The sequence below is a fragment of the Anoplophora glabripennis genome, unplaced genomic scaffold, assembly GCF_000390285.2.
Source record: "Anoplophora glabripennis isolate ALB-LARVAE unplaced genomic scaffold, Agla_2.0 scaffold172, whole genome shotgun sequence".
Classification (NCBI taxonomy): domain Eukaryota; kingdom Metazoa; phylum Arthropoda; class Insecta; order Coleoptera; family Cerambycidae; genus Anoplophora; species Anoplophora glabripennis.
In genome coordinates, this window is record NW_019416503.1 from 800,919 (window position 1) to 814,481 (window position 13,563).

General features: G+C 33.6%; 1 protein-coding gene across 1 annotated transcript in view; it reads right to left on the reverse strand.

Moving 5' to 3' along the window:
• Nucleotides 1-1,028: 1,028 nt before the first annotated feature.
• The window catches only part of LOC108905252 (extracellular serine/threonine protein CG31145-like), a gene marked incomplete at its 5' end in the record, with an annotated part of 101,019 nt that continues 88,484 nt past the window's right edge, over nucleotides 1,029-13,563 (reverse strand). The window contains one exon of the mRNA XM_018708053.1: nucleotides 1,029-3,641. Coding sequence (XP_018563569.1) covers nucleotides 3,452-3,641 — 190 coding nt within the window. The remainder of the gene's footprint in view (nucleotides 3,642-13,563) is intronic.

The window sequence follows — 13,563 nt, forward strand, 5'->3', positions numbered from 1 at the left end:
GACTCTATATTCATGCAACGCATCATAACGGGTGATGAGATATAGGTTTAAAATTTGAAATGAAGGCGGGCTAGCTCGAAATGGCGCTTTTCTAATGGAACCAAAAAAAAACACGTCAAAGTTGATCAAAACTCAAAATTATGTGGACTGTTTCCTTTGACTATCGTGGTGTTATCCACACAGAATTCCTTCCGGATGAAGAAATAGTCAACAAAAGGGGACCGCCTAGCCGGGTGTCTTGGCCGGTGGATTTCGATCTGCCGAGTTAAGCATCACGGACGCAGGCTGGGACTTGGATGGGTGACCTAAGGCAGGCTCGGGGATATGGCTGTGGCAGCCTACCAGAGGCCTGGGTCGCTCAATATCTTCCGCCTGCGTATGGTCGCCGATAAAAATAGTAATGAGAATAGAACAATAAGACCAACTCAAGACCATGCTATCATACATAAAAATTGTACGAGACTTTGCCACCAAGCCACCCGTGTAGTAATAGGATGGTTTGAAGAAAAGTACTCGAGTAATGAAGGAGCGTGTACAAGGGGCCTAATAAGGCCTAAGTGCCGCGGTGGAAAAAGCAATTCCACCACCCTTCGACATACAGACAGTCAGACAAACAGTCAACAAAGAATATTATCTTGGCGTTATGAGCCGCGAAAGACCAAATTTATGGAAGGACGATTCTTGGATTTGCACCGCGATAATGCGCCATCACACAAAGCGATAATTGTGAATGAATTTTTAATCAAATACCTACTCAACGAATGTCATCGAGTAGCCACTGTATTTTCCGCATATGGCCCCTACTAATTTTTTGAATTAATCCACTCAGTGGAACACGTTTCGAGTCAACCAGAATTTTTTGACACAATGTATATCTCAAATTCTTCCCAAAGTTTAAAACCAATTTCTTTTGATTTTACTTAATTGCATTTCCTGTACCTACATATCACCACATACCACAAACGTATAAGAACTATTTTGTGTTCGCCAGCTTTTGTCCAGGAAAGAAAATAAAATAAAGAATCAGCCACATACAATTTTATATTTATTGATCACATTGCAACAGTCAACTTTGGTATATTTTCACTTAATATCATATAATTATTAGTATACAAAATGTATCAAATACTAAATTTTATGAAACCTATTACTGTGTTTGATACATTTTCTGCTGCTTATTTATATATTACAATAATTTACATTTTGTATTTTTTTATATACACTATAAACTAATCAGTTTCAACCATAATGAATCACTGACTTATTGCTACCTAACCCACACATTGTATAGAATATACAGGGTGTAACTGATAAAAGAAAGTGATTAGCAGGTTTTTGGATGGATACAAATTATTATTTATATAGTGATTCATTAAACTAAAAGAAACAATATTGTCTGTGACTGAATTGAAAATGCACCCTGTATATACCTAAGTCTTCCCGTAAATAATAAAACAGTAAAAATAGATATCTTGAAAACCTCATACATTGTTACCTATTTAAATAAGTCACCTAAAATTAAAATTTTAACGATAATTCATACATCAATAAAAATATCATTGGCACTTTTTTTAAATTATAATTTTTCGTCCTAGTATTTACTAAATAGGTAACATGTCAAAAATAATTATTGAGCATTACAAGTAAACTAAGAAAAACATAACAACTAAAATATCCCTAGCACATTTTTGGTATGAAATGACTATTGCTGCGTGCAGAAAAAAAAAACTCTTTTCAATAATACCAATAACAAACTGATTGTACCTTTACTAATATGATTATCAGACGAGTTGGTAACATTATGTTTTTGGTGTTTAATAAATATAAATTTATTTATATAGTCTCAGAAAAAATTAAATAATTACAGTAATATGTACAAAATTTTTCCTTCCTCTGATATCAAAATGATGCAAATGTTCATAACGGAAAAATAGAAAAAGAAAACAGTTTACTATAGAAAGGAGAAAGTTTAGATCGTGATCTAGATAAAATATTGTTTCACATTCATTGATTAATATATACAGGGTGTTATATAAATGGCATACCCGTAAAACGCTTGCAATCTGTTGGCCAAATTGCTGTTTCCAGTCAGATATAACAGAAACCGGATTTACATATTTGGATACAACTTTTCTTACAGTTACAGTGAAAATGTGCTAATTGTCAGTAGTTGCTTTGCAAAGGAGTCTTTAGCTGACGGAGTGTTTATCTAACATATTATCATAAGCTAGGTACATATCTGAGCATGAATGGTTTGGAAACAAGGCAAAAAACAAGCAAAATCATGGATGAGACACCTCGATATAACGTCTACATACATTTGTGCATTCGTAAGGTTTTTGCTTTGCCTCGTATACGTACCTGGCTGTATGACACACTCTCTTAGATATGTTTCCCTCATCGAATTATATATGACACTAAGAGCAAAATAGGTTTTATCCAAATAAGTAAAAATGTATAGAATGTTTCGTTAAAAAAATATAAATAAGTTTTTTTATTCTGGCAACAACTTGATTGCTTTCAATAGATCGATCATGTCCTTCCGCTCCTGGATATCAAATCTAATATCAATCAGATGGTATAAAATTTCCAAACCATATGCCATAAAAAACACCCTGTATGTTTTAAAATAGGTTCTCAACGAATCAACATAGAAGTTCTTCAATTCTAACGTCATTTAAAATATTTTTCTATACATATTAACATGTATTTATCTTTCGTAATATTGATTTTTATTCGACCTTTTGATGGTAGCAAATCATTTTTTAAGCACATAATTGTTACATTTCCAGTTCATTAAAAGCTATAAACAGAAAATATTAAACACCATTGGCTGTATAAAGTGTCCCAAAGTTTTAACATATAATTAATCAAATACAAGTTTTTAAGATAAGTAACGTTTTGTTAACTGGAACATAAGTTGAATCGTTTAATTGAGACATAAAAAGCTCAAAAATGTCAATGAATAATATTTTGATTTTTAGCATTAAACAACTGCGGAAGTTACTTATATGTTTTTTTAATCCATAGGCAGCTTGTTGGCGTTATTATAATGGGTACAAAATACCGCACGAAAATGTGAATTTCGGGAAAAATTACTAGACAAAAGTTATTGCTTTTGATGAGTTGATAAATGATTAAAATTTTGGGACTTACTTTTGGGTCAATAAGTGTACTCTTCCAGTATAGTTAACTCTTTCATTCACGGTAGAAACAACTAGCTTATTTGTTGTTGACTTTTGCTCTTTGCGAGTATTTTTTGTACTAACTCCAATATCGTAATGTTTATACCGAAATTCTTACTGTTCCGTTAAATGAAATTATTCTTAATATTGAACTAATTTCAAAAACTCTTTGCGGAATATATCAGAGAAAGAAAATCCCAAAGCTGTACATTAGTTTACAAATATTACAATAATTACAATTTGGGCCTATTCAGTGGCATGAGTCACTACGTGTCCTCACTGTTCTCCGAGACGGGGTTTTCGCCTTTCTGCAGGCACTCTCGGAGGCCCCTCAGCACGATCTCCACTCTACGGTCTATGGCGACTAGGTGGGGTTCCCACAGTATAGGGGCGATGGGGTCTCTGGCCAAGCTCTGACGCAGCGCCTCGCTCAGTTTGGTGGGGCCGTTGTGGAACCTAGAAAGATGGAATATTTTTATAAGTCGCGTTAAAAAAAGGAAAAATCTTTCATTAAAATATATATATATATATATGGCTTTTCAAACGGAGAGAGAAAATGTAGTATTTATTTTGTTCTTTAAATATTAAGAAAGATACAAAAATTATATAGCGTATACTTTTCCTACTAATAAAACGGATTTTACTGATGTAATTTCTTGATTTGCCCCTTTTGCAAGAGGTCACATCCCTCCAAGTAATTCATTAGGTACGTATTGCCAATTAAAAATCTGTTTTGATATAGTTCAGATATTTAAAGCAAATTTGACTCTTTTATTTTATCTTAATTCTAATAGGTTTTTAGCAAAAAAAAATCATAAAACAGATCAACGTGCACACATAATTTTGTTCCGCCGGAGAATAATTCTTGTATATTTTGCACACGTTTTTTGTATACTGAAGATTTTAAAAGACTCCATCGCATAAATCTATAAGATTTAATCGGGTGGACCAAGAGGCCAAAATTGAGGTCGGCTACAACCTATCTGATTTCAAAATGCTTCGTTTAAATATTGCTCTTACACTAAAAAAGTGAGTGTATACAGGGTTGTCTAGATTTTAATAGACAAACTTCGGGAAAGTACTAAACTGCAAAAATTAACATCACTTTGCTCTATGAACATAGGCGCAAAAAGCCACTAAGCCGACTAAATTCCGATGTGATTTTAAATATTTTGGACGATAGCCTCTTCCAGTTAATGGAGGACATACCTTGGGACCAACGAATCGGGACCTGGTTTCAAATAACACATTCTGGCCAGGTAGTTCGTGAATGTCTGACAAACAACTACTAAAACAGATAGATTGGTCGGAATGGCCCCATACCTTAGCCACCTAGATCACCTTATCTAAATATTTTAGATTATTTTATTTGGGGGTAACTTAGAAAAATGACGTTTATGCCGTTCCTATAGCAAAATCCAGTTTCAATCAGAGCTGCTGTGAATCCCATAACCAAAAGATGCCAAAAGCAAGAAACATTTTTTTTCTAACCATTTGAAGAACGAATAACCCTAATTTTTTCGCTTTTTTTAATTTGCATCCTATATGCAAAAGTTGACGCCTACTGAGATATAATCCTCTCATTATGGTACTGCCAAACAACATTTTTTAATATTATTTTAAAGCTATTGTAGTTAGATACTTTTTATTTAGTATGTTTTTATTTATTTGAGCGTAATATATTCCTTGAATATGTAAGAAAATAATATAAAAGGTATAATTTTTTCATCACCCTTTTTGTTCCCCTTAACTTTTTTTATATACGCCAGTGGTTACCGGATGTCCGTTTGCTAAAACAGAATTTCTTTATACAATTTTTTATCTCTTGTAAAACATGTAATCTTCGGCGTTAATTGTAACAAATTATCAGGTAATTTCGTTCTCTGGGACAAATTTTTGGAACAAATTTTAAACAGCTATAGTTAGTACCTACTCATTTTTATGTTTGTTTCTAAACGAAAATAGTGTTCGATATAACAGAGAAAAAATGTCAATTTCGTATAAACTAATCCTAAAAAAAACAAAAAAAAAATCCATATTCGCCTATACAAGTAGAAAAAATATTACAAAGCGTCTTATATCTTAAAAATTAAATATCATATGCTGCTGTAGAAATACAATATTGCTATTGAACACCATATAATTTTGACTGGCGATTACAGAAAATTTTATTTTATTTATAACAGGATCATTTTTAAGTTGTTTTATTTAATTTACTGTAAGCCTTCCACCATATTGAATAAATGATTCTAAAACTACCCATTTTGTTTTTTAAAAATAAAATTTTAAATACACTGTACATTGGAAGTTAAACAGTTATTAGCGAAGAAATTTTTAATTTTATAGAAGATAGTATGGAGTAGAGGAGAAGGTCCGAATATGGGCCATGTACTTAATATGGGCCCCATGGCTATTCCTACTAGAACATCTAGCGGCATCACTGAATAATACTTTAAAAGACAGCTATCTAGTAGCGAACTGTTTTACCGACATTGTGCAGTTGATTTCCTATATTGTTAGAAACAAGTGGTGGTGAATGTGTTACTGGAATTCTGAATATTATCTGAAGGTAAGTTGTTATTATGTTTTATACGATTTTTAGTAGGTATGTTTGTATATTCACCTAGATATTTTGTATAAAGATCAAAGTTTGTTTTGTTCAGAAAATATTTTGATTCACTTAAACTCTACTGTCTACGCCTCCGTTTCCTAGTAGATTCTTGTTACCCGATTTTTTTCGAAGCCGCGGCTAGTGAGACTCCTAGGAAGGCGTAGAACTTAGTATTGCTGTTTTTTTTGTAAAAAAAATCACAGAATATTTCTAAAATGGTTTGATACTAAAATAATAGTCAGAGATTTGGTTTACCGTGGCCCGAGAGTCAGTAGTGGATTCGTAATTATGCGTCTGTCACAATTTAATTTAATTGATGACTGATGACAGCGATGTCGCCGTGTTTTTTCGCTGTCTACGATGATTTTTTGCTTATTTTTCATTAATTTTAATTGAAAATCTCTGGTTCGGTGACACTACAAATAATAGGTATTTATTGTTAAATGACATGCAATGCTGGTAATATGGGCCTTTTGTGGGTCCGAATATGGGCCAGGGCCTATATTCTCCCCTGATTTTGAATTCAGTTCTTTTTCCAGGTTGACCATGCCATGTAACAAACCAAAGTTTTCGCCAAAGAATTTAAGGAAACAATGAAACTCCGAAGACATGATGAAGGCTATGGATAGCGTAAATAAAAAAAATTACATTTGTGACTTTTGCAAATAATTTATTTCTTTCCAATTTCTGTTGTTGCCATTACTCTTTTGTATAATCATATATGAAGTTTTTTACTAGAAAATAAAGTTTCCTTTGTTAAACGTAAACGTATGCATCATTTTTATAGGGGCCCATATTTCATACACTCTACCCTCATACAAGATATTGTTCAATTTTCATGTTTTAACTGATATCTCAGTATTTTTTATCTTTTCGGAACGTTGCCGCGCTCATTATTGTAGACGAGTTCTTGGTCTAAGTGTGTCCCAATTTTTAGGTGTAATTTGTTAATAATCTATAAAAAACAAAACAGGGGTCCATATTCGGACCTTCTCATCTATATCTCTTTTAAAAAAAGGAAAAAAATCTTACTACACGATTTTTTACTTAATTAAATACGTACCTATTTCAAATTGTATTTTTCTAAAAAAGTATTCTTTTGTGCAGACCGACACAAATAAGTTTGCGTCTGAGAGAGCTCCGCCTACAAATGGACTAAATGGATAAAGCTCCTATCCCAAATTGAAATAAGTAGCTTTAGAATTATTTGCAATTTGTTTAACTAAGCTTAATAAAAAAAACCTTTACCGTTAAAAATTAAATGCGTTGATAGAATTTCCAAAATTTTCAATGTCGTGGATATCCTGGTAAACTCAGAGGATGTGCCTCTAGTAACTCTACCACATCTTTTCTGGTTGCCACATTTTAATTTTTTCGTTTAATTAGATAAGACGCTAATCCAAATTCTTCCTGTCTAGATAAAATATTTACCAAAATACTTTTGATTATGTTATATTTCTCAAAACTCTCAGAACTTAATTACTGTAGGCAAGTTTTTTGAAAATTATTACAAAAGAAATCAGGACACGGAAATATTACAAAATTAGAATTATCGTTTCATTATATTTTTCTAAGTATATTTAAATTTAGGTTCTCGATTATGAAGAATGTCATATTAACAGATTTGAACCAGCTGGCCGTCCGGTATAAATCGTAAATAGTTTTTTTTATTGCAAGAAGACCAAATACCTTTCATATCCTCCCCTTATTTATCTCCTTTGAGTTTGCAGCGGGCCAATATAAAAGTTTCCCCGTATACAAGCAGGAAAATACCTAGATTGTATTCGCGTAAAGTTAAACAAAAGTTGACATCTAATCTCCTTACCGGGGCAAATAATATCGTATTATAGATATGAAATTCAAGATCACAGAATATTTTATGTATGTTCCGTTTGAGCCGCGAATTCGCCAGGCCCTAAACCTGATAAAGATAAATCGAGAACAAACCATCACCGAAAGCGTAATACCCATAGAGGTAAGCCCCTTCCTTTGTTGTGGCACCGAATTTATTCAGGCAAAGCATAAAAAATATTTTAGTGTTTTTTTTTTCTTGGCGTTTTATTGACACGAAGTTAAGGGATCGTGATCTGAATCTGAGCAATGGTTTAGAGGTTCGTTATGTAATGCTAAAAAAAATGAGATCACAGAGTTTTCAACATGTTAAATACGCAGGAATGTACAGGGTGTACTATATATGTATACTATACTATAGAACGTAGATAAAACAAAATATAACTATCGTGTCCTTTCCAGTGTTTTCAATTTTATGGTTATAAATTTTAATTCGCTTTCCCGTAGCATTAAAATCTTTGTTCAAAATAAAACCCGAGATCAATTACTCGCGTCCGATTTGCTACTGATGTCTCTACAAGAAAGTTATATAGTTGTATGGTTGTACAACCTATTGTACAATAACTTTTTAATAATTATCTGCTAAACTATGAAAAGTAGAAGAAGGAAGAGAAGTCTTGAGGTGTCCAAGTAGACGGTTTTGATTTTAATTCCTTGCACAGTGATATTTAGGAAAATAAATTTTTATAAATTTTCGTCTTGAAAATTATCGGATAAAAAATGTCTTACATAAGAGAATACTGAAAAAATTCTCTTTAACTAATTAGTGCCTTCTAAATTTATTTCTGAAATACGTTTTTCGCTAAAGTTTTAAGGGTACCAAAAGGAACCCCGAAGGTCGAAAACTAGGGAACAACAAATCGCGGACACTGCGACAGATAGTCCAGGAGCTCAGAAATGAGCTACTAGTCCAGAGGCGGGCTTTCTAAGACCTAGACAGAAGCACCAGGGACTGCTCCAGGTCCTCAAGGCTAAACAAGCTCTCGAACGGAACAAAGAGAGACAAACCAGGAACATCATCCCGCTCAGAAGAGGAGCCTCAGCAGACGAAGAAGAAGCCAGCCGGAGTGACGGAAAAGGCCGTCATCGTTGAAATACTATTCTACACAAAGTACCCTTTATTTTTTATGTAGAATCCGAAAAAAATATAAAAAATGTGTGTTTCCATTTAAAAAACCAAAGTTGGTGTCTGTCCAGGAAAAGTAGAACACCCTGTACAGTTGAATATATTTTTAATTTGTACATTTCGAGAAACGTGGCAACACAATAAAAAGAAAAATCCATATATTCCTCATTTTAACATAGATATTGGACTTTCCCGCACTAGTGGGACACGCTGTATAGTTAATATTTTTGTTGAGCCTGATGTAGACATATTTTCATTCTTTTTGCAGGACGATCTCTGCAGGAAGCTGTACAGACAGAACGAGCAGCATTCGAAGATGTATGTTCCTAGTACCTAGACGTTGGATAAATCGTCTGTGTCTAGGAATATATTTTTGTTGTTGCTCCTATCAACATATACAAGGAAATGCAGCGCACAAAATTGTGTGGAGAAATTAAATGAATTTTGTTTTAATAAAACAACGCCCCTTTTTGTTACAGGTTGGCGGACACTTTTCTCTTTATTTAAAAAAAATAATAAACTCCGCCTATCCCATTAATTTTTTGTACCGTTTTTCGTCAATTTTTTACAAAAAATCAAGATGCTACTTTAGATTATGCTAATGAGATAAATGAGGGAGGGTTTTTTGCTACATTTTTTCTTATAAAAAAAATCCCCTCCACCTTTCCACCGAATTTTTTATTACATTTTTTGTCAATTTTTAACAAAAAATAAAAATACCAATTTCAATTAAATTTTAAGGAAAAAGAGGCGGAATTTTTTGTTAAATTTTTTGTTATATATTTTTTGTTATAAAAAAATTCCCCTCCGCCCCCTTCTGAATTTTTTGTGGATGTACTCCCCTACCATTCCAGGCTGGACCGAGAGGAGAGGGATTTTTTTTTAACAAAAAATTAATCAAAAAAATTCTTTCTCGCTCCAAACTTTTCCAGAATTATTTCTAGATTACCTGAAGACTAGTTTAATTTAAATTTTATTATTAATTTGATTATATCAATGAAATAAAACTCATGAAATTTAACTTATTAAATAAAAAAAAAACATTTTACACAATATTTCTGTACCAATATTACACAATTTAGTACACTGTAATAACTGATATAAGATAAGGGTTGCCTAATAACTAGACTGTTTCATCACGCGTCAAAGATACAGCACGAATGAGACAAACCGGTTTCCGTCATTTCTCAAATTGTTTTGTTGGTTTTGATTACGCAACATATTTCACCGTCTTCGTGGTCTAACTTACTCTAAAGAATTCTATAAAATGAAATAAATAGGGTTGTTACATACAAGGCGTTTTTACTATAATATGCAATAAAATGATTTAGACAATAGATCGTTTTTTTTTTCTGGAAACAGCCCTTTATAATTTTTTTACTTAATATTTGATTTCTGTCAAATTTGACATACCGTAAAAAAGAATATATTATTTCCATTATTGCAAGACCGTTGTTTTTGCAGATATAACGAAAAACCTTTTCAATAAAATTACAATTAAAACATAACACTTTTTCACAACAATATCAAAAATGTACAATAAGAATGGAAGATATTCATTTGAAATATTACATAAGTTAATAGTTTCAATACACGAGGTTTGTCCGGAAAATACGTATAAAAGTGGAATAATAACTTTATTTTACAATTATTCGGGTATTTCAATATGGTCTCCTTCAAAGTACTCCCCCTGAGACAAGATGCACTTCTGCTAACGCCGTTTCCACTGTTGATAAGATCGCTGAAAGTCTTCAGTTGCCGTGTCGTTGCTGCCTTGATGGCTTCCACATTCCCCAAGTGCCGCCCCTGAAGCACCATTTTGCATTTTGGAAACAGGAAGAAGTCGCAAGGGGCTAAATCGGGTGAATAAGGTGGCTGTTCTGTCACGGTGATTGAGCTTCGGGCCAAAAAGTCACGCACAACGAGAGACGTGTGAACAGGCGCGTTGTCGTGATGAAGGATCCACCTGCCCCCTTGTGCCAAATCCGGTCGAACTCGGACTACACGAGCTCTGAGACGTCTCAAAACTTCAACGTAGAAATTTCCGGTCACTGTCTGGCCAGGAGGGACAAATTCCTGATGAACAATGCTAGAATCAAAGAAAACAATCAACATTGTTTTCAGTCAGAATTTCGTGGACGATTGTTTTGGGAATTGACAGATCCTCAGCTATCATTCTATTTGCCAATCGACGGTCTTTAAGAACACAAACCCGAATTCGTTCAACATTTCCCTCAGAACTCGATGTGGAGGAGCGTCCTGAGCGAAGATCATCTTTCGGGTCTTCTCGGACTTCTCGGAACCTTTTTAACCACTTGTTGACGGTAGGTTCCTTCAGAGAATTTTACCCGTAAATTTGTTTCAAGCATTCAAAAATCTCACAGCCATTCTTGCCTAACTTTGCAAGAAACTTGATGTTGATGCCTGTTCCTCAATCAGAGAGAGGTCCATGCCGACGGCAAGTAAAAAAAGGATTATTTTCAACAAGCAGACGTAAACTCCTACTTACTCGCAGAACGCTCTGGCTCGAACCGAGCGTTGAGAGGATTGCATAACGAGGGAGGACCACCGGGCCACCCCTCCATAACGCCTTGACACGTCGCCCCGAATTTTTTATACGTATTTTCCGGACAAACCTCGTATCAGGTATGTATTTTAATTAATAATATTTACCTACGACCACTACTGTACGTACTTAAAAACGCACTGTCTGCAATCAATGTAAGATTCCTATTACGTACGGTAAAAAAAACGTACAGTTTTCCTAGCAACTGCCTAGCAACGGCCAATACAATACTGTTTGTATTGACCGTTGCTAGGCGGTTACTAGGAAAACTGTACGATTTTTTTACGAAGCTGTGTGATTTTTTTACCGTACGACGTAATAGGAATCTTGCATTGATCGCAGACGGTATGTTTTTAAGTATTTAAAGTAGTGGTCGTAGGTAAAGTATAGTAGGTACGTAATACGTGGTGTAATGCAATTACGCACTCATAGAATTACAAAAAAGGGTTTTTGGTATGATAGAATTATTTACTGGAAACGGCGATACGGCAAAAACATTATGAAAATTTTATAAAGGCTTTTTCCATACAAGTTCTGGTCAGTTCTATTTTAAGCTTTATTATAATGAAAAACTGGTTTTACATGATAATATAATTACAGGATTAGAGTGCTTGTAGAAATTTTAAAGAAATAATTATTATTCTTGTTAAATTTCAGAAAAACTTCTGAAGCGATTTTATTCAAATCGATATGTAAAAGGAAAGCTCATTATAAATAACACAAATTATTTGTGTTATTTGTATTAGTGTCCTACTACTTGACATTGTTGCGGAGCTTGACTGATGAATGATGACGATGACTACGCAACATGCATTTCGGAGATTCGCCCGAAAATTAACCTGTGGGCGATTGACGTTCAACGCTACGAATACATTTGTTAGTTTACCTGTCAGCAAATTTGTGGATGCATTTCACAACAACAAAAATTTTGGTGCAGATTACTGTATTCATATGGAAACTTCCAACTTCCAACACCGCAAATTTTATTTCAAGCTGTAAATAAGTCATGGGTGTACATTTACTAACGAGAGAGTAAGAAACTGTCATGCTGCCGCATGTACCAAGAGACATTCAGACAGACCTAGGGCCCAATAGAATTAAAAATATAATGGGGAGTACAGTCTACTCGTATATGATATTTGCTGAGATAGAATTCCGAAATAGAAGATCCCTGCGTCACTTTTTTTTTTTAAATTAACCGCATTCGACACCCGCAGTAGAAAGATATTGGCGGAAAATTTCACGCCTCTGCCGCGGTAAATTGTTACAGTAGTTCCGATAACAGAACTTTATTGGCTAAAAAGGTCATACCATCAAATTATTTATAAAAATACATAGATCAAATAATCACGTTATTCATGAATCAAATTTTTAACACGAATTTTGTAACAAAGAATTTACAGCCTCATAAGGCGGTTTTTTTTTGTAATCCATGACGTAGAATCTACTTCAAAAATCATAAAAAGTTTCGTGATGATTACATACAGAAATTATTATTTAAATTTTAAATGAAAATTGCGGTTCACATTTGAAGCGCCCCCGTATTTCAGGAATGTGATTAAATGTTTCAGCATGTAAAATGCAGCGGTTTTAAACGGGCATAAATTTTATCTCCGGAAGTATAATTTCTTTGTAGTCAGTTTGTTTACCGCAGAAATAAATTTTTACTAAGAACGGGGTAATATAAATTTAAATTACTTTTTCTGGGAGAGAAACAACATCGCTTTGACGAGCATTTCCCTTGTACAACAGCTTGTAACTGAGCTTCATTCAATTTATTCATAAATAAATAAATCAAATCAATAAATATTAATTTCCTACACAAGTCAGTACTAAATTAGTGTATTAAAATACTATAAAATATATGTCGGTTTCTTAAATCAATTAAAATATTTCTAAAAGGAACGGATATCTCGTCAGAAAAGTGTTCATAAATGCTAAAAGATATACAATAAAATAAAAATATCGCCTATGTAGGTAGGTATATAGCTCACAGATATCCTCAATAAAAATCAGATGTTTGTGTACACGTTACACTTATTCACTTGTTTATAAATTATGTTTGTGGCATTGTCGATGGCTTGCAATATACCTTATTGTTCTCTATTAATTGGTCGAATGTACACCGAACTCTTCATATATCGAGGCCCAAGAAATGAAGCCACCGTTTCGACATTCGGCATTAAAATGATATGGTTCATGGTTAAAATACGGAGATGTTAGT